The following is a 21,212-nucleotide window of genomic DNA, read 5'->3' as shown; positions in this document are numbered from 1 at the left end:
CACTTGACAGGCATTATTAGAGACGGCCATATTTTGTCTCAGGATTCGCTCGATTTGTGATTCTCCACCGCCGGTCTCCTGGTGGTCCGTATGAAAATAAAGACCCCGTCCTCGCGGGCAGTCAACGACTGACATTTCGTGTCATCGTCGTTAAACTGAGGGGACCTTAACTACGTTCTTCCCGTGTGAAGTAAACATTTCAGAATGTAAACTGTTGTAGAGGGAGGTGTATGAAAAACAGCACCCCATATTGAGAAGTTTATTAAGCAGACCTTGACTCTTACAACTACCACAACCAGTTTAGTGTGGAGCGGCAGCGGAGGTTGTTGCTGTTGACAACTGTGTATCGAAGACACCAAGTGGTCACGTGATAAGGAAAAACAAACGCGCGGCACTTTGTAAAGAGTTTTAACGTGAGCATAAATGAAGGTAATTTTGTCATGTAAGCTACGACAGCCTTCAAAGTGTAAAATGAGGATGATTGTATATGAGAAGTGATGCGATTCGGTGCTCTGTATAATAGGCGCTTGAAAAATGCAAAGTAGCGGCGGAAACTCAGATCCAGTAAGACCCCGTTTAAACTATGTCAGATCTCGTGGCGAAGCAAAACAGGTGCGCAAAATTCACATCAGAAAGGTCGCTTACAGAGTTGGATACAGCTGGAACAAAGGTGGAAGACTCAAGGAGCTGAGAATAAGGTGCTGAGACTATTCCTTGACCCATTGTTATCATGTTACTGTCTTCCTGAAAATTAAGTCTCCATTCTTTTAACTTCTGCAGGCACCTTGCAAGAAAGTTTCTGAAGATATGGATACAGAACACCTTTGGCCGAGTTCTTCCTCATGAAGCAAAGTAACTTGTTTCATTTATTTTGGAAATTGAAAGCATTTTCAAGTTTGCCATCTGGTTGCCCTCGTTTTCCTACCTGCTCACTAATTCCAGTGTTTTCCAGGTCGCATTATAACAGAGTGGTACTGAGAAGAACCTTTGAAGGATGGAGAGATGAGTGGTGGTCATCCAGGAGGGAGTGGAGTCTGAACATGCGAGCAGACTGTCACTACAGGTCATTAGAGTACATTATAGGAAATTATGAAGGACTTTTATAGTTGAATAACCAAAGTCTGTTCATGTATTCATGCTGCTTTTATTTCAGGTATTACCTGTGCAACTGGACTCTCCACAGCTGGCGAATGTTTGTGTGTTTGCAGAGGGAAAAGAAGATGCAACAGCAAAAGGCTCAGTCATTTGGTGTGACTTTTACCATTCAAGCGTAATATTGGTTTGGGGATTTTTTTTTTGTCAGATTTCATAATTCACTGACGTGTCATCACCCACTTTGTTTCTATTATCAGCTGACAAGCAGCGGATGCGTCTGGTGTTGGACAGATGGGAGGTTTTCACAGAGATGAGAAGACTGAAGAGCAGAATGCTGGAATCAGCTCTTGAGCAGTACAGGCTCTCAGCTATGCAGTGAGATTTGTGTTATCAAATGAAAACTTCTAGCATTATGATTTTTACCATAATATTGGTTTTACCTTTGTTTTTGTTTTGCAGCTCAGTGTGGAGCTTGTGGCAGACTAGATTACAGCACCGTCGAGACCTTCACATTTTGGAGGATCAAGCACAGAAACAGAGGGCGCTAACCTTAAAGACAAGGGTAAGGGTGTGATCGAACACCCCTGTGAATCACATGTTAATATTATTATTAATAGTAATAATAAAAATAACAACAATAACTTTTTTCAATACTGCACCTTTCAAAACAAAGTGACAAACTACAAAATGTTTAAGAAGAATTAAAAGTGAAACAACATAAAGTGTAGGAACACTGGCATTAGAAGAAGTTCAAAGGCAGTAGATAAAGACAAATCTTATCTTTATAATAATGGATTGGATTTATATAGCGCTTTTCAAGGCACCCAAAGTGCTTTACAATGCCATTATTCATTCACTCTCACATTCACACACTGGTGGAGGCAAGCTACGGTTGGAGCCACAGCTGCCCTGGGGCAGACTGACAGAAGCGAGGCTGCCATATCGCGCCATCTCTGGCCAACACCAGTAGGCGGTAGGGTAAAGTGTCTTGCCCAAGGACACAACGACCAGGACAGAGAGCCCGGGGATCGAACCGGCGACCTTCCGGTTACAGATACGCTTCCCAAGCCCCTGAGCCACGGTCGCCCCTTATAAAGATAAAGACAATTAAAATTATAAACATGTAAATTAAAAGCAATTATGAAAAATTTAAATAAATAAAAAATTATCACCAAGAATAAATGAAGGACAACATTCACTTCAAAGCAGAGGCACAGTAAAAACTTCCTCATCAAAGTATGTCTTTAAGAGAGATTTATGGTGATAGATGATCGTAAGCTCGGCAGTCTGATCTACTCAGTTAGGCTGTTCCAATCTGTCAAACTAATTAGATAAAGATGACCCAAGGAAATACAAAAAATAATAATAATAACAATAATATATTGATAATTTCATCTGTTGTTATTATTGAAATTTAAATTAACTGTGATTAATCACATACTTTAGAAAGTTGAGTTCAATTTTAATAGCCACACCTCAGCCTGATTCAAGGCAGACCTGTTGAATCAAGAAATAATGGAAATGGAACCTGTCAGACGAAGTCAAGTAGATTCACATCATACCACCATCTCTCTTTGGAAGATTTGAGTCCCGTTACATCTGGCATAAAACTCACACAGTATTTCATAAAAGAAAAATTACACCAGCAGTCAAACATGGTGGTGACTCTGTGATGGACCATGAATTCTGCTCTTTACCAGAAAATCCTGAATGAGAATGTCCAGCCATCAGTTCATGCTCTGAAATTCAGACGCACTTGGGCTATGCAGCAGAACAATGATCCAAAACACACCAGTGCGACTGAATTGAAATAATTCTGCAAAGAAGAGTTGGCCAAGATTCCTCCACAGGGATGTGAAAGACTCATTATCAGTTATTGCAAACACCTGATTTTAGTTCTCGTTGTCAGGGGTGGCACAAACAGTCATTAGGTTTAGGGAGAAATTGCTTTATCGCACAGGGCCTTGTAGGTTTGGATTATTTTTATCCTTGATAAATGAAATCATTACTTAAAACTGCATTTCATATGAACCTCAGTTATTTTTTATCTAATATTAACATTTGATCTGAAACATTTAAGTGAGATAAATGTGCAAAAATAAATCAGGAATGGGAAAATAGCTCAGTTATACGACAATCCTGTGAAAACTAACTCTTACTGAGTCTAAGTCCTAAACAGCATAAAATACGACTGAATTGAAATGCTTATCTAAGCTGAGGTGGTTGTCAACTTATATTATGCCCATGGACGACATGCTCCCAGGGTAAAATGTATAAAGAAAACCAAAGAGTAGTGAGCCTTGAGGTATATTACTCCTGTGTGTTCTCTCTGGTGATGAGTCACCTGATATATTTTGTATTGAAGGCTTGGCTTCAGTGGAAAGAGATGCAGATGGCTGCTTCTTGCCAGAAAGAAAAAGAATCCAGAGCTGCGTTTCATTTTATCTCCAGATTGAAAAGAAGAGCTTTGCATCAGTGGATAAGATATGTGTCGTATCGCCACACCAAGAAAGAAACACAAGGTCATTATAAAATACCCACACAGCTTTCTTGAAGCATCATTATTTTGCTATCTCTTAACACATTTTTATTTTTTGTTCTTTTGTGTTTCAGTTTTGGCTCAGCGTGCCTGCTCTCGCCTCCTGGTGAGGAAGTGTTGGAGTAAATGGAGAAATGCTCTCGATCGCAAACACAGTGAAGAGACCCGTTTGCAAGCAGCAGCCAGTTTGGCCATGCAGAGCATCCAGTGCAGAGCACTGGTGCGTTGGAGAGCTTGTATCCTGATCCACCTGTAGAATGGATAAAACTTGGATAAACTAGTTTTTCTACCTGCTACTAAATCAGTTTTAAGTTATTATCACTGTTGTTTGATTCTTGAGCTCTTCAGTAGATGTGGCATTGTGCAGAGAAGAAACTGAAAGAAAGAATGCAGCAAATCAACACTACCAACATCATTTAATGGTAATAAATAAATAAAATAATGGACCCACTCATAAGCAAAGATCAGCACGATCAATTCATGTATTCATCTCAGCGCATTCTCATTGCAGCGTGCTGGATTGCGAGGGTTGTCTCTTAATGTCGTGTTGAACAAAACATATCGACTGAACAACCGTATGGCTATCCAACATTGTCAGCAAACGGTAACTGATCTTCACGCTGCAGACAGTCAGTGTTAATCTCATTGAAGGTTTCAAAGCATCTGAAATGCTTTTTTTTTTTTTTTTTTGCTTTGCAGATGACTTGTAAGTACTGGAAACTATGGCAGGATCGTGTGGAGGAAGCTGAAAACTGGAGTTTTAAACCCCTCATAGAGATGGCCCTGAGTAACTACAGGTGCTCTTACATACATTTCCCAATCCACAGGGCTATATTCGCAGTTCTTTGTTGTAATACCGGTGCTACAAATGGAATTTGGTTCTCGTTGCAGCACTTCACTGCTTAGAAGACATTTTCACCACTGGAGAGAGAAACTTGCTGAGCAGAGATACATGCAGGTATTTTCAAATACAACTCAAGACAGCAGAGATACAGATGCTTTTACATTACAACACAATCAACTTGTTATGTTTTGTTTTTTTGTTTATTTTTTTTACAGGAACTGGAGCGTCGTGCAGACATTTGGTTTGTAGACCGTATGCTACCTCTGTGTTTCCAGTCTTGGGTTGAGTTTACCCTCCACAGCAGAATGCTTCAACAGAGAAGACTCAAAGCTCAAGCTTATAATCGGTGAGTCATCACCTTTCTCCTCTTCAGTTATGCAACTCTTCCCAAGAAATTAAAATAACAATATACCTTTTTAAATTTGGCTGCTTTCCCCTTTAAGGCTCTTATTTTTTTGGCTTCTCTGGGCCACTTTCAGTGTGGATGCTGTTTTTAGACCCTCTATTTTTAGATCACTGGTCCCATTCTGAGTGGTGGGATGCACGCACACAGATTCACCACAGTCTTTAAACAGAAAGCAGACATCATCTTCTGTGCCAAATTGACCCCAATTTTATTGAGGATCATTTTTGCTCGTGGGAGCTGGTCTCTGGCTGTAACTCAAAGACAAAAAGGTAGTTTTCTATGGAACTGTCTGTGGTATCCAAGCCCTGAGGCACCACAATCAGGAATCATTTCCCAGGCAGTCAGAGTATCAGATTGACTTTATTTAGGCATCTGAGGGAGAACATTCAGTTTGCACTATCTAGACTTTGGTTTGTACTGGTTTGTGTGTAGACTTTGTAGTTTTCAACCTCAGTGGGTGGATGAATATGTCCAAATGATCTGTCTGTCCCCTGTGTTGTCAGGCGGCGCCAGTGCGCCTGGGTGTTTTACACCTGGTGGGGGAAGTCGGAGAAGCTCAAGGAAGAGATGCTTTCTGAGCGGATGGTACGTCAACTGCAGATGAAAACTTTGTTGTGGTGCACCGCACTGGTGATAAATAACATTTACGTTTTTCCAGGCAGTTCTTCATGACGAGAGATGCCAGAAGCAGAGAGTCTGGACGCGATGGAGGCAGCGCACACAAGAGCGGATCAAAGAGGTGGAGAAACAGGAGGCTTCACGTAGTCTGTATCGTCGCACACTTCTACACAGGACGATGATGCAGTGGAAGGAAAACAGCACTGAGCTACGAGACAGGTGAAGCTCAAGAAGACGTTTTGGTGAAGTTGTTGAATCATTTGGGCTTGAGCTAAATGTGTTGTCGGCTAATAGAATCGTTTATTTGTTTTACTTCAGGAGAAACAGAGAGCAGCAGGCCTGCCATCAGGGTGATTTGCGCTGCTTAAGAAAGGCTGTAGAAAAATGGGAAAAGGTGATTATTTTACATTTTTGTTGAGTCTAGTCTGCACTCCATCTGTTACTTTAGTCATTGTGCAGTAAGGAATCAGTGCTTAAGATTTGAAGAAGACTGAAAGAATTTGCTTTTTGATGTGGAAATGTGTATCTTATAAATTCTGCTCAGCATCTCTGACAGCATGAGACTGCCTAAATGAGACCAAAGCTTTGGAGTGCCATTATGAAAGCTGATAGATTTTTCTTCCCTGCTTTGATTTTTATTATATTCATGTGTGATGTATCCGTTTTCTTTTTTCTCTGTGTGTGTCAGTTTGTTCAGGTCCAGAGAGCAAAGAAAAGCAGGCTGGAAGAGGTTCAGAGTTGGCATGAAGTTAAACTTCTAAAACACTCCTTTGTGGCCTGGAAGGTGCACATCTTATATCAGTTAAAACCACATGATTTTATTTGTTTAGGGTCATGAAAACAATGTTGAAGTCTATGCATTGTGGCCTGCTGTATTCACAGAAACACCACCTGCAGATGTCTCAGATCTATGACAATGCAGAGGAGCTTCACAAGCAGCACACTCAGTGTTTTCTCAGGTAATAAAGACAAATACTGTGTTTCATTCTAAAATCAGAATTTCATTTCTTCTGTTTAGAAATCCTAGGTGTTTGTTAGGATCTTAAGTTTCAGTCATGTCTCTCCAGAGTGGCGCTTACTGAGTGGAGGGAAAATGCAGAGCAGCGAGCAGAGATCCGGCTCGAAGAGCAACAAGCACAGAATCACTTCGATCACTCCCTTCAGCTTAAGGTTACAAAGCGATCTGATGCATACATGTTCAACATCATCAGGCGTCTTCATATTTTCAACACCAATTGCTTTCTTTTCACTAAATCTTTCAAGGTGTTTCATACATGGAGAGAAGCAACAACACTTGCGGTGTCAAAGCGCTTCCAGCAGAGGGAAGCACTAAGCAGGGCTCAGCAGTCTATAAATGAAAGTAATGTCATATGGTGCCATTTTAACTCCTTTTAGTTATTTATTTTTCTTTAAACAAACTTAACTTTGCTCTTGTGATTGCCACCTACCTGTAACCATTAAGAGCAGTGGTAAGTAATTTTGATATTCCAGCATGTCTTTCGTAGTCTTAGAGTTGTTTGGCTGTCATGGAAAGATATCGCCTAGACAAATGCAGCAGTTACCTTAGCAGTTGTCAAAGATTTTGTACCTGTTAAGTAACTGTTGCATCAGAACTGTGTTGTCTGGTTACCAGGTGTATCCAAATTGTTGTAAACTTTTTAATGATTTCTGTGTTTAGTGCGGTTGCTGCAATTTTTCAGACGATGGAGGAATCGGACCAGGGAGGCTCGGAGGGAGAGGATAATCATGGAAAAAGCCAGGAGACACCATAACTCCAAACTCCTTTCTAATGCGCTGAAAGCTTGGAAAGAGCATCACTACCAGCACCAGAAGAATAAGGTTCTAACTTCTTTTATCCCTCAATGCATATACATCTATACTGTCATCAAGCTGTAATCTAATTTGTTTAAAACTGTGATTTTGTAGGTGATGAAACGACAGGGACTGTTATTGCTGAGATTAAAAATGTACCAGATGTACTTTGAGCAGTGGAAAACAAAGGTTTGTTGATTTTCCTTTTTTTGTGGTCTGAACAGACTGATTGTTCAAAACAAGTGAATATCTACCATTTGCTTCTATTTTGCTTTTACTGCTAATCATTTCTGTTAGGAAAAAGAGTTATGGGAAAACAGCAAAGTCAGACTTTAAATCAATAGATTTGATTCATCAAATCAGTATTTGGTGTGGACAGTCTTTACTTTTAAAATGGCATCAGTTCCCCTTACTTCATTTGCTCCCAGGTTTTTTATGGCACTTTGAAGGTTGGTTTATTTTTGGCCATCTGAAGACCTTGCCACATTTCTTCTATGGATTTAGGCTGTCTCTGTGTATTCTGACTGTGCGATTTTTGAGATCTGTCTGTGTGTTTATTGTCGTCATGCTGCAAATGTGGAATTTCTAATGAATGAGTATTGATTGGTTTTGATTGAGAGCAGTTAAACAGGCTTTGGTTTTTCTTTCTGCTAACAGCTGCAGCACAGACAGCGAGAGGCGAAGCAAACGGAGAGAGCACTCTGGCACTGGTCCCTCACACTTCAGGCCAAGGTAAATAACCTGCCTCCACATTCTTTTCTCTCTACACCACCAAATGCATTGCAGAAATGGTGCTCACAGGGTCTAACAAGCCCTCTTATACTTTCTGGACCTGACGCAGGTGTTGTATGGGTGGAGGATTTGGGTCACAGAGCAGCGGAGAAAGCAAGAACATGCTGCCAGAGCTGCACTGGTCTACAGAGACCAGCTGCTGAGGGAGGGGGTGACATGCATCCTCACATATGCCGCTCATATGAATGATCTCACAACAAACCTAACACAACACAGTCAACTGCAAGTAGGTTATTGTGCATTTCTTGTGATTTCTAGACCTAAGATTTCAGTGCCTCACCTCTCTGCTTGTGTCCTGCAGAGATCACAACACCTCCAGAGAGTTGTTAAACGTTGTGCTGCACGGTGGAAGCAGCGGGCACTGTGCAAACCCCGAAGAGAGCAAGAGACGAGAGGGCAGCCAGCAAAAAAGAGTGTGAGCTTCTGTCTGAGCAGTGTTTCATCTTCTGACTCAACAAAGCAGGAAGCTGCAGCTGGATTGCACAGCAAGCTGTGAGTGTGTACTTCACTCTGACAAGCCGTGAAACTGTTCCACACATGCAGTTTGACTTTTTTTTTTTTTTTTTTTAGGCTGCATACCCAAACATTGCAGCCTTTAGCCCCATAAAGGGAAGAGAAGTTATCAGTAAAAGAAACATTGCTTCATGTTTTTTGATGGTAAAATCCTTTTTCCAATGCTGTATGTGGTAATACATGAAAATAAAAACAGAAGACAAACATCTGAATATCGTTTGAACTATAATAAGCTTACTTAAATTGAAGCATTGTGCTAAAAGTCAGTGTAGGAATCACTGATTAAAGCTTTTTCTTTTCCGTTTACTCAAGTACCCAGCCACAATCTGCCGTCACCAACATTAAAGCAGCTCCAAACTCATCTGAGTCCAGTCGTCCCACACAGAAAAACCATCCAGCGTCAAACTGCCGCCATGCTGATGAAGTTTTTGTTGCCTCTCCACATCAGTGCAGTGTCATGTCAACTGTGCCACCTTCTGAATCTCTAATGTTCAACATGGACTTTTTTCAGCACACCCAAAACCAAGAACCTCTTTTACCTCCTTCTGCTTTCATGACTACTGGGATACAGAATAAAGTAAGATAAGATACACCTGTTTGACATATCAGCAACTTTTTTTTGCTGTATTAAGTAACTTAATTTGGGTTAAACCTTTTTTTCTTTTTAAGTTCAAATCAAGTCTTGGAGACTCTCCAGTTGAGCGTTTTCCTCAGTCTGTCACTTCTTTAGATCCCCACTCATCTGCATATCCAGGTATAGACCCTGCTCTTTTTTCTAGAGTATGTTTTCAATATTTATAAAAAAAAAACAAAAAACTTATTAAATCACCAAACTCAAAAGAACTGTTTTGTTGCTTTTTCAAGAAACACGTCTGAGTGCATCTGGTGGAGAAACTGAGGTTCCTGATGCTAAAAATGCAACAAGTGATTCAACGTCAGCTCTGATAAGCGAGCTTCTCAGGATTCAACAGGACATGAAGAGTTTCCAGCTGGACAGAAAGCAGCTCCGGTAGAAATCTGTTTTTCCACTCTTCTTTTCTTTGCAATATGTGATGTGAAAATAGCACCGGTGTTTTATTCACTCAGGGCATGGCGAAAGCTGAAAGGGGTGTTACAGAGTTGGCTGCAGACCAGTGGAAAGGACGAAGTGATGGAAAAAAATGCTATCTGTCAAGAGTTGAAGGACGTAAGGACACAAGATACTTTTGTCACTGTTTATGTTGAACATAAACTTACATTGTTTGCTGTTACGCTATCTTGTTTTAATCATCACAGCCCAAAATTTGGTGCCTTTCACATTTAGGTTCACATAAGTATTAAGCTTAGTACCCCAGTCACACAAGTGTAAAGACTAATTTTACACTTGCGTTCCCTAGCGAACGGTGGTTGCTAGGGAACCACCAAAAGTGCATATTCCTCAACTAGTTGAGCCAGGAACCACTCACCAACCTCTTTTGGAGTTGCCAAGCCGTCTCTACGCCTGTGTGAGTGAAGCTTTAGAGATTATTAATGAAGTGAACTGCCTTTTGTTGAAAAAAGTATTTCTGTTAGGTAATTCCTCGACCAGTTCTAGAGTAAGATATTTTAAATTCCTGACATTTCAAATATTATGCAATTATTGAATCTACAAAGTGTATAAGCACTTATAACAACAGATATCTTACGCAACAAGTGAGCGTGATAAGGTAGGAAAACAGATTCAGTTATGACATACATTACCCTTTTCATTTTTTAACTATCTGTTATAAATCTAAGGGTTCACATTTATTTCCTTATGGAAAGGAAAAAGGGACTTTGCAATGTGTGCATGTGCAGTCTTAATCATGATGCTAGTTACCTGAAGTAACTTCTGAAGTTTCTCTTCCTGATGGCTCAGATTTTCCATGCATTCTTCTACAGCGTCATTTGACCTGTAAATCTCTGTCTGTGGAGGAAAAGAAACTGAGCTGAGAGGGTGGTGCATTCAATTAAGTTATTAAATTATTGTTCATGATACTGACTGTGTCACTCCTGGTGATTTTTCATTTGACAGTTGGAGGAGCTCATCGACAGGCTGTCCACTAAGCTGGAAAAACAGAAACCGGTGATGTTGCTGCACGCAGAGAGAATCCAGCATTTGCAGACTGTCCTCCGGAGTTTAGGACTTCATGCTCCTCATCAAAAAACAGAAGAGTCAGAATCTCAAAACTCTGCATTTCCAACATGACAGGAATAATGGAGAGCGTGACGGGCTCACCTGCTGATTGTTTGAACTGTTGTTCACTTGCCAGCATCACATTTTTTAAAAATAGTCTGATCTTAGAACTGAATCAGCACATGCATATTTAACTACTCTGTGCTTATGTCTTTGCTGCCCTCAGCTGGTGGGGACCAATTTGAATGGTTCTTATTAATTATTGTGTAAAATGTCTTCGGCATTCCCAAAACATAAACGTCAAGTGCCTTAAAGGAACACTCAGCTCTATAGCTGTAAATCCAGCAAAACATTGGATAGGGGTCGTCCTTGTTGCAGATGGTGCAAAATATTTTCCATATGTGTGCAAAGAGTGACTTTACTGTTTTCGGAGGAGGTGCCCTTACGCAATAGGTCTGCTATTACCCTGTTTGTAGCAGTGCTTCTAGTACTTCAGAAAATCACTGAACTAAAATCACAGATTTTAGTTTAACAGAGAGGACTGCGGTCTGTTTGCAGAGTTATTATATCTTTGATCAAGAGCAAGTCAAAATGCAAGGATTTTATCCCATTTTACTCTTTTCCACCTTTGTGTGCTCTGTAAGTGGTAAGTGTTGTTACTGAACTAGGTGATTATTATTGTTTCTTGAAATATTTTATGTTCTTCAGCCTCGTATTGTTGAGGTGTTTTTGGTTCCTGTTACCATCTGTTTGGAGCATTTGCTTTTCAGGACATTAATAAAACTGAGTTTAATAATATGAATATTGTAGTCTTTTGAATTTACTGAAAGTTGGAAGGACTGTATGCATTCTTATGGCCGTTATTTTCTTTCTTTAACCATTTGAACTGCTCCCTTCATGGCAGCTAAGAAGATGCGATGGTGCGCAGTGTCAGATCCTGAACAGAGGAAGTGTGCAGAACTAGCTAAAGCTCTGGCAGCAGTGGTGTCACCAGCCACTCTGGCAGCTTTTGCCAGACTTTCATGCATACGAGCATCTAGCACAACTGACTGCATCAATAGGATCAAGGTGAGCAAGTCTACAATGCAATACACAATAAAAAGGCGTTTTAATCCAGCTTGGAGCAAATTATTTAAAGTTGCTTGCATATCAGTAACAAGGGTGATGTGCAGAGATGTAGTAAAGCTGATTCACCTTACCATGAAAATATGAAAAAGAGCTGTTAAAGCTAGGATAAGAACCGAGGTGATGATTAGTGAGCAGCAGTTTGGCTTCATGTTGAGAAAAAGCACAACAGATGTCATGTGTGCTTTAAGAGTGTTGATGGAAAAGTATGGAAAGATGGAAGGAGTTGCACTTGTCTTTATGGAGATAACATGATAAGACGCCAAGAGAAGAACTGCGATACTGCACGAGGGAGTGCCAGAGAACTATGTGTGGATGGTGGACGACATGTATGAGGACAGTGGTGAGATATGTGATTGGAGTGACTCCTGTGTTCATGGTGGGGCTGGGTTTGACTTTTAGCCCCCTGTTTGCACTGGTGATAAGGCAGGCACGTGAAAATGAGGTAAATGAAAATTTACCAAATGCAAATGAAAGTCACGAGAAGCAAGACAGAATATGTGTGCAGGACTATAAGAGAGAGAGAAGTGTAATAGTGAAGTTGCAAGGAGAACTACACTAATGAAATTAAGCTGTAAAATAAATGCATTACAAAACTCAATGATTACATCCAGACTGTAGTGGAGTAAAATTAGAAAGCACCATAACATGGAGGACACAATAAAGTGCAAGTACATTACCCAAAAGTTGATTCTGTTCATCTGGACGTAGCGTTTTCAGTGGGAGAAACGTTTCCTCACTCATCCAAGTGACTTTTTTAGTCTCAGCTGACTGCAGGTTTCCCCAACCTTATAAACAGTACATTGCACATCCCTTCTTTTTGGGATAACCGTGTATTAGCATTGTATTAATTGAATTTGCTGAGATGTAAAATTAACTATTTAAAACTCTTTTTGTCAATTGTTTGTTTCAGGCTAATCGTGCTGACATTGTAACTTTAGATGCAGGAGAAATTTACTCAGCTGTCAAGCAGTTTGATCTTGTAGCCATTGCTAAGGAGATCTACAGTGATGGTAGGTTTAAGCTCACTTTTCTGAGATGTATCTTCAGCACTGATCTAAAAAGGGGGTTATTGAAAAATACGTTTCTCGAACTTAACCCCATTCAGAATGAGCTTGGAGCTTAGAATGAGCATAACCATGCAAAATAGTACCATCATACTGTGAAAATGTTCTGACTTTAACACCCTCAGAGTACAGGAGTGGTTTGAAATTTGGCACTTTTTAACTCATTCACTGCCAGCCATTGGCAGTGAATGAGTTAAACCCATTGACTCATTCACTGCAATTGACGGCTATAGACGTCAATGGCAGTGAATGAGTTAATAACCTTTTTTTCATATTTTTGAGCAATGCAAGAGCTAGCTTCATGGACAAAATGAAGGTAGAAAATAATTGATAATAATTCACAAGAGAAAACTTGAAAAAGTAAATTTTGTGTCAATCTTTCAGGGCTGTGCAGGAAGAGTGACTAGTTACAACATGCTGTAGCATCTGAAAGGTCGCCTTTTTACCTCAATTTTGACTAATCTTCTAGCCGTAATTCCTCATGCATATAATCATTTTCTAGCATAGTTTATATATTTAACACTTTCCAAATTGCCAGTTAAATATGAAATTATGTTTACTGAAGGAGTTAAGATCTTGGTAATGCTAAAGGAGCTGCATCTTGAGATTTCAGTTTTAGATTGGGACACCTGGAGTGGACATTCTGAACTTCCAAAAAAAAAAAAAAAACAAGAAAAAATAGAACCTGTTAAAAAGCACCCAGTCTTGACTCTTAAAAAATGAATCTTTTTGTATAGCTTCAATAACTCAGGTGGAAAAAAATTTAGACTTGGTTGATACTGATATGAAAAGACCCACATTTCTGTTTATATATTTATCTACAGGAGGCTGTACTCTGTCTGTGGCTGTGGTGAGAAACAGCAGCTTGGACATACGATCCCTGCAGGGCCACAGGAGCTGTCACAGCGGAGTTCGATGGACAGCTGGATGGAGTCTCCCGCTCGGCTTCCTGCTGTCCCGAAACTACCTGAGCTGGGCAAAGGAGCATCCGCTTAGTCAGGGTAATTGGACTGTAATCAACTGTCAGCTGCTTTTTTCCATAAATGTGTTTTCATTTCTGATCTGGGTTTTCAGTCCCCCACCCTGACTTGTTTTTTCTCCTCCTCTGACAGATGTCAGCACTTTTTTCAGTGCCAGCTGTATTCCTGGTGCTGGTGCGATGGCACCTCCTCTGTGCACTTTGTGCCAGGGCCAGAAGTCTTACATACGCCAGAAGAATTACCACTGCGAAACATCCCACAGCGAGCCCTTCTACAACAACCAGGGAGCTCTCAGGTCAGGCTTTACAAAAGGTCAACCAGTTAAAACATCAGGAAACTGTTTTTATTTCCTGTTTTGCTCTGTTACAGATGTCTCAGGAGGGGGATAGGGGATGTTGCATTTGTGGACCATTTAGCACTTGAAACTATTGAAGGTACGCATTTTTTTTATATTGTATTGAAATAAGAATATATATGGGGATATCCCAAAACCAGCAAAAATTAAACAATAAAACTAAAGATGACATTACAGTTTGACTGAACAGAGTCTTTCTGATGACAGTGGGTGATATAGTTGTTCAGTGCTAACCACAATAGCACCTCACAGCCTGTGTGTGTTTCCTCTGGTACCCCGGCTTCCTTCGATGGTCCATATTCATGCTAGGGCAACTGCTGAGCCTAATCAGCTAATGCATGTGAGATAGATAACGTGCTTAAAAGAAAAGTGCTAAGCTGCGCACAACCTTGGGACTGAGCCAATTATCAAATTTTTGTTTTGTTTTTCATGATCAAACTTCTGTATTACTTTGTATTGCTGCTATGTTTCAGCCATAAATAAACTTTCCTGATCTTTGTGCTACAAACTGCTTTCACCATAAACTGAGAGGGGTTTGTTCCTTTATTTTACACATAGTCATCAGGACTAACAGGTTTTAAAAGATAATGTACAGAAAAAGCTTGCACAGAAAACCAAAATATAGAATATAATATGTTGTTCATCAAAATGTCCTTCAACTTATTTTCTTAACTGCTTATTATTCGGAGTCGCTGAAAGGCTGGGGCCTAATCCAGCTGTCAATGAGCAAGTTTTGGGGATGCTCTGATCTAGCCAACAAAATCTGGTCCTCTTCAAGCTCACTCAAATCCTTATGCTTGCCCAGTTTTCCTGCTTCTAATCCATCAACTTTCAGGACAAAATGTTCTCTTGGCACCTAAATATATCCCACATATTAATAAGTGCCAAGATAAAGAAACAGTCAGCGTTATTCACTTCACCTGCAGGGGGTATAATGTTATGCCTGATCGCTGTAAATATCCTGTTTAAATCAGTTCAACCACCAAACTGCAGAAAGTTGCACTGACCCTTAAGACTTGTTTACCTTTCAGTTTTTTATTTGTCTCTTTTGTCAGAGAGTGAGCGTGATGAGTTCAGGTTACTGTGTACTGATGGCACACAAGCTCCCCTCAGCCAGTACAGAAGCTGTAATCTGGGTCGTGGTCCAGGAGGGGGCATGGTCACCAGAGTTAATTTTCGCAAGGTTGTTCGCAAATTTCTAGCAACTGTGCAGGTAAATAGTTTGTTCAATTTCCATCTCTGTGCCTAAGGGTCATAGCTGTTACTGTACCCACTAACTGATTGTTCAAGCATTTTTTATTAATTTGTTAGACGCTGTTTGGTCGGCAAGGAAGAGAGTGGCAACGCTTCCAACTCTTCAGCTCCTCATCTTTTGGAGAAAACGATCTTCTCTTCAGAGATGTGACTGAGAAACTCGTTGTCCTGCAAGACGACATAGATGTCAGTCAGGTGCTGGGGCTGGATTATGTGGCGCTGCTGAAAGGACTTGGGCATGAAGGTGCTTGTTCTAGTATATGTACGGTTGTACATTTTTAAACTCAGAACGCACAGGCTTGGGTTTTACGGTGTCTTTGTGTTTGCAGGAAGCTCACTGGAGGACAGTGTCATTAGATGGTGCTGCATCAGCTACGCAGAGCAGAAGAAGTGTGAGCAGTGGGCGCTCAGCATAAAGTCTGACCCACTGGTGTGCGTCAGAGCTGTCTCAATGCGTGACTGTATCGAGAAAATTAAGGTAAGCCATCTAGACTGCAGATTATTGAGATGTTTATCAAACTCTTTAGGACACTATACAAGCTAAAATGACGTGTGCCTTTACCACAGAGGGATGAGGTGGACGCTGTCTCGCTGGATGCAACGCATTCGTTCATCGCAGGGAAGTGTGGTCTTGTCCCCGTTGTGACGGAATATTATGGTAGGACTGTTGCAGAATATAATAATGTAATGTAATTATGAAGTAAACACACGAGGACCTCTGAATGGCTCAAAATAACAGAAATGAAGGTTTAGATTGGCCTAACCAAAGTCTGGGTACTTTGGCATAGCCTCAAACATGACGTTTATGCTCAAACATCTTCTAGTGTAGCTGAATTAAAACAATTCTGCAGAGAAGTATGGGCCAAAAGTCCCCCGCAGTGAGGTGAAAGACTCATTGCCAGTTATCGCAGATGTCTGATTGTAGTTCTTGCTGCCAAGGGTGGCGCAAACATTTCATAGGTTTAGGCAATTACTTTTTCACACAGGGCCAGTAGGATTGCATAGCATTTTTCCCTTGTAAAAAAACAAAACAAAAAGTCTCATCAGATTAATCAATAAAGCACGTGCTTTTCTGTGTCACTCTTGTGTTGTTGGGTTTTCACAGGAAAAAACTGCGTGCCTGCTGAAGGATCCACTCACTTGGAGACAGATGGTGAGATGAAGACAAAAAACAGCTGCATAATCAGTCTACAATGATCTTATTTCTACATAGAAACCACGTCTGCTGCTCTGTTCAGTCTTTCCCTCAGTTGTGGGTTTAGCAGTCGCAAAGCGCTCCAGCAGGAACATATTCATCGGGAATCTCGGAGGCCGTCGCTCCTGCCACAGCAACACACACAGCCCTGCAGGCTGGCTCCTGCCATACAGACACAGCTTAAGCCTGGCGAACAACAGCAGCTCCCCCTGTGATCCTGACAAAGGTAGTGTTTTCAGAAAAATTCATGGGAAATCCTGATTTACTAAACTTATTCACCACTAATCAGTGTTCATTCAAGTCCACTTCTTAGAAATATCTTGTTCATGTTTTCTGGACCTTTGCACCCCACACTGCTGGATCCTTATCCTTTTAAATTAATCCAACGCTGCTTCGACCCTCACGTGACTGCAGTCTGCCACTTTGTGTTTTCCTAGTGTACAATGACGTGTTTTGGAAAAGTTGTCTTCCTGGATCTGAGGGTAATCTTTGCAAGGTATGCATTGGAGGCACAGGGGAGACTGCAACCAAACGCTGCACCGAAAATCACAATGAGCGTTACTATGGAAATATGGGAGCTTTAAGGTATGTGTAGTAAAGTGTATGTCTTGCGTCAAATATTATTAAATCTAGTCTTTCTAAGTTCTATTGTCCTCTTTTTTCGAAGTATCTTCCGTCATCATAATGCGCGTAAATCTGAATAAACTAATTTCATTCGTCTCTATGGGTCATCTGTAGACACATACTAAAGTTGACAGGGATTTTTTTTTTTTTAAACAAAGCATTTTTGGAAATCAAGTGGTTCAAATGGGTTTTATTATCATTCTTCCATCCAAAAATATTATAACAGAATTTCCACATGACCATGGCGCAACACTAGAAAACATAACATCAGTGTGAGACAAGTGAAGAATATAAAGCCCCTCTACTTTTTTCTCTTTCTACTCATCCCCAAACCGCCTTCGCAGATGGTTGCCTCTCCCTGAGCCTCATTCTCCCAGAGGTTTCTTACTGTTGAAAGAGTTTTTTTCTTCCCACTGTCACCAAGTGATTGTTCGAAGTCTGATTCTTGGGGTTTCCTCTAATATTTTAGGGTCTCTAATATTTTCCTATACAGAGGAGGTTTTAGGCCACGACACTGTTGAAAATGGTGACATTAAGCCAAAATAATATTGTTGTAAATGGGTTTTTTTTTAGAACTCAAACATTTAATTCACATTAAGACTTAAAGTGAGGAACACTGCCGCTTTGATTGACAGGTGTGTCAGTCTGTTAGCTGTCGCAACGTTTGGCCGTGTTTGTGGTGTCGGAGTCTTCTGGAGCATTTTAATGTAAATTGCTGAAAAATAAGAAGGCTTCCAGTGAGTTTAGTTGTAGTAAACGATCATCCCAGAAATCTGTGTTGCAGTTTGTTTAACTTAACTTGAAATTAAAGTGGTGATGGCTATAATGATGAACTGAAGGCTTCAAAAAGGTAGTAGGTAAAGTCACTGTGGCTGTATCCATCTTTTATATGCAGTCTATAACCTCTACTGCATATAGAAGCTTGTTTCCACTATATGAAAAGAATTCCAGTTTGAGTCAGTAAGTCAAAATTTTTAGATGGCAATTTTTTTCTCTTTTTGAAGTTAGCTTCCAAATTCAGTAAAGGTGATAAAAGAAATTAGTGGTGGAAACAGAGTTAAACCATTTTACTAAACTGACCCTTCAACCCGTTACTCATTGCTCAGGTGCTTAGTTGGAGATCGCAGCGGGAAAAGCTACGGTGACGTGGCCTTTCTCGAGCAACACAGCCTTCACACAAACATCCTCGGTGAGATATTCAAAATCAAACCGGTGATGCGATCACTCACACTAACAGACTCTAACTTCACATGACAAATGTCTACATCTCCTACATCCTGCAGGTCTGAACACCACTGGCTGGGCAGAGGGGTGGTCATCGTCAGACTTTGAGTTGCTGTGTGCTGACGGTCGCCGGGCCCCATTGTCAGACTGGGAGACTTGTAATCTGGGAGTCATCCCACCAAACACCGTCATGACACGGCCCGTGCTCACAGCACGAGTGTACGACTTCCTTATGAAGTCACAGGTCTGTTTAGATTTTATTTAAACAATCTGTTTTTAAAATCTCCCCAGCAGCAAACTACTGCCAGTACATTACTTTACTACTCAGTGTGCTTTTTATAATCATTTGCTTTGACTTACCTCAGCTCTATTTCTTTATTATAAAAGTTTTGCAGAATGCTTTTTATCTTCCTGCTTTTATATTTGCTCAGTGAAGCTCTATGTTTTAATGGCATAGCATCATTTTTGCACCAATATGCAGCCCAAAGTTGAGTCGAGGACACAGGTGGATAATTATACCTCTAAATGTATTTATTACTTGTTTTTTGACCATATAGGAAGCTCTGGCCGTCAACTCAAACACAGAGTTCAGGCTCTTTGAGTCTCATCAATATGGAGAAAGTGATTTGCTGTTTAAAGATGCAACACAATGCTTTGCCCACACGAGTCACATGGACTACCGCTCCATCCTCGGAGAGGAGTTCTACACCCACGCAGACACGGTCTTCAACTGCACACACTCTGGTACGACAGCAGCCCGACAGAGTGGCCGATTGTTGCACAATTAAACTGTCACTAATGGGTCTGTTTGCTTTCCTTTCCAACAGATATATTGGAGTTTTGCAATCAAGATGTGTGCAGCATATTTTAATGGACCCACCAACAAGAACAACGCAACCTCTGTGCTTCAGTTTTTCCACTCTTCATCCACATACTTGTTATGTCTGCAAACCATCACTTTTTATCATCATGTTCACAAAAAACTCAATAAAATGTTAAAATGTTGGGATTTTTTTTAACTTTTTACTACATTTAGATGCCATATGAACTAAAAATGATGAGTGATGTGTAATCTTTGTGTTTTTCAAAGACACAAAAACTACATTTAAGCATGACAGTAAATGCAAGAATTCATTGTCATACTGATTTTATCTTATGACATTCTCTCAGCAAAATGTCACACATAGAACCTGTTATAATGCCCAGCACTGCACTTATCTCTGTACTACATATATTGTGCTATAATTACCTCTTTTGTCAGATTTGTTGTGTGCCTTTAACTTAACTTTGTTTGTTATGTTAAGAATTAATAAGTTTCTGCTTTTCTTCTGTCATTATGGTAAGCAAAGAAAGTCTAAAGAGCCACTCCATGAGGCTGCACCGATGACAGAATGACATTGTAGTTTGTTTAAGTGTGTATCATTTGTCTGCTTTCACCTTTAAAGCTGGTAAAATGATTTGTTTAGTATAAATTGTAATTTTGCAGACAGGTGAGAAATTAAAGGATCACCTTGAACCCTTGTTCAAGGTGATCCTTTCCAGTGGTTGGCACATGTTCACTTCAAAGATAATACATTTTAATGTACACTACCAAACCTCATTTAATGTTTTTTTTCTTTATTTTCATGACTATTTACGTTGTAGATTCTCACTGAATGCATAAAAACTATGAATGAACACATATGTAGTAAACAAAAAAGTGTGAAATAACTCAAAACATGCTTTATATTTTGTTTTTCAAAATAGCCACCCTTTGCTTTGATTACTTCTTTGCACTTGTTGGTCCTTTTGCCTTCACTCTGGAATCCATCTCATCCCAAACCATCTCAATTGGGTTTAAGTCAGGTGACTATGGAGGCCATTGGGGGGGTCACTGTCCTATTGAAAAGTAAATGTTGGTTCAACTAAATGCAAACCAGATGGGATGGCATGTCGCTGCAGGGTGCTGTGGTAGCCATGCTGGTACAGTGTGCCTTCAATTTTGAATAAATCCCCAACAATGTCACCAGAAGAGCACGCCCACACCTTCACAACTCCCCCTCCATGCTTCACGATGTGAACCATGCATGTAGAGACCATCCGTTCACCTTTTTTGCATCGCACAAAGACAAACCAAAGGGTGGAACCAAAGATCTCAAATTGGGACTCATCAGAACAAAGCACAGTTTTCCACTGGTCCAGTCCTTGTGTTTCTTGTCCCAGGCAAATCTCTTCTGCTTGTTGCTTTTCCTTAGTTGTGGTTTCTTAGCAGCTATTTGACCATAAAGGCCTGATTTGTCTCATCTGAACAGTTGATGTAGAGATGTGTCTGCTACAGGAACTCTGTCTGCCATTTATCTGGACTCTAATCTGAGGTGCTGTTCACTTGTGATTTCTGACGCTGGTGACTCGGCTGAATTTATCCTCAGCAACAGAGGAGAGGTGAGTGGAGGAGTAGAGGGGAGTCTGTTACAATGTAACCACATCATTCGGTTTCACAAAGTGGCAAACATTATTCATTACATATTTAGTGGCGATTGGAATAAAATCTTGTGGATATAGCTTTTGGTGATAACAGCCTATAAAATCGATCCACCAGATGTCAGTAGATTGCAGTCAATTGAATTCTGTTTTCTTCCTCCTAATTCAAGTGTAT

At 40.4% G+C, this 21,212-nt stretch overlaps 2 protein-coding genes across 6 annotated transcripts; both read left to right on the top strand.

The window, feature by feature from the left end:
* Positions 1–96: 96 nt before the first annotated feature.
* Positions 97–11,555, top strand: sfi1 (SFI1 centrin binding protein). 4 transcript variants are annotated; one of them, XM_042225806.1, is made up of 31 exons: positions 99–698; positions 781–852; positions 953–1,063; positions 1,154–1,248; positions 1,353–1,470; positions 1,555–1,657; positions 3,461–3,617; positions 3,709–3,870; positions 3,986–4,056; positions 4,146–4,238; positions 4,334–4,431; positions 4,526–4,592; positions 4,694–4,824; positions 5,388–5,469; positions 5,543–5,721; positions 5,821–5,896; positions 6,191–6,286; positions 6,385–6,461; positions 6,570–6,672; positions 6,766–6,862; positions 7,181–7,341; positions 7,429–7,503; positions 7,972–8,046; positions 8,156–8,332; positions 8,408–8,598; positions 8,932–9,196; positions 9,289–9,373; positions 9,484–9,628; positions 9,706–9,805; positions 9,996–10,103; positions 10,652–11,555. In XM_042225806.1, the coding sequence occupies exons 1-31, from the start codon at positions 535–537 to the stop codon at positions 10,823–10,825; spliced, it is 3,708 nt and encodes a 1,235-aa protein (XP_042081740.1). In that variant the 5' UTR covers positions 99–534; the 3' UTR covers positions 10,826–11,555. The 4 variants fall into 4 exon arrangements, with proteins under 4 accessions (XP_042081739.1, XP_042081738.1, XP_042081740.1 ...); XM_042225805.1 differs by having other exon boundaries at positions 97–698; positions 1,353–1,449; positions 6,570–6,862; XM_042225804.1 differs by having other exon boundaries at positions 97–698; positions 6,570–6,862.
* Positions 11,275–20,245, top strand: zgc:172271 (Saxiphilin-like). 2 transcript variants are annotated; one of them, XR_006054985.1, is made up of 18 exons: positions 11,275–11,399; positions 11,658–11,821; positions 12,792–12,891; positions 13,770–13,946; positions 14,058–14,220; positions 14,295–14,359; positions 15,336–15,493; positions 15,592–15,778; positions 15,864–16,012; positions 16,102–16,192; positions 16,640–16,687; positions 16,773–16,955; positions 17,167–17,314; positions 18,460–18,542; positions 18,637–18,821; positions 19,135–19,321; positions 19,405–20,067; positions 20,106–20,245. XR_006054985.1 is itself a non-coding variant. In XM_005938899.3 (17 exons), the coding sequence occupies exons 1-17, from the start codon at positions 11,345–11,347 to the stop codon at positions 19,446–19,448; spliced, it is 2,187 nt and encodes a 728-aa protein (XP_005938961.1). In that variant the 5' UTR covers positions 11,275–11,344; the 3' UTR covers positions 19,449–20,245. The 2 variants fall into 2 exon arrangements, 1 of the variants encoding a protein (XP_005938961.1); XM_005938899.3 differs by having other exon boundaries at positions 19,405–20,245.
* The last annotated feature ends 967 nt before the right edge of the window (positions 20,246–21,212 follow it).

Source organism: Haplochromis burtoni, unplaced genomic scaffold, assembly GCF_018398535.1.
Source record: "Haplochromis burtoni strain Fernald_Lab_line unplaced genomic scaffold, NCSU_Asbu1 Contig_183, whole genome shotgun sequence".
NCBI classification, from domain to species: domain Eukaryota; kingdom Metazoa; phylum Chordata; class Actinopteri; order Cichliformes; family Cichlidae; genus Haplochromis; species Haplochromis burtoni.
The sequence above is the reverse complement of the archived record's forward strand: the minus strand, read 5'-3'. Positions and strand labels throughout refer to the sequence as shown.

Coding starts and splice junctions, on each gene's coding strand:
- zgc:172271 (XM_005938899.3), top strand. CDS start 11,345: ATGCAAGGATTTTATCCCATTTTACTCTTTTCCACCTTTGTGTGCTCT. Junction 13,947..14,057: donor GGAGCATCCGCTTAGTCAGG/GTAATTGGACTG, acceptor CTCCTCTGACAG/ATGTCAGCACTTTTTTCAGT. Junction 14,360..15,335: donor AGCACTTGAAACTATTGAAG/GTACGCATTTTT, acceptor CTCTTTTGTCAG/AGAGTGAGCGTGATGAGTTC.
- sfi1 (XM_042225804.1), top strand. CDS start 535: ATGCAAAGTAGCGGCGGAAACTCAGATCCAGTAAGACCCCGTTTAAAC. Junction 5,470..5,542: donor AGATGCTTTCTGAGCGGATG/GTACGTCAACTG, acceptor ACGTTTTTCCAG/GCAGTTCTTCATGACGAGAG. Junction 7,504..7,971: donor TTGAGCAGTGGAAAACAAAG/GTTTGTTGATTT, acceptor TTCTGCTAACAG/CTGCAGCACAGACAGCGAGA.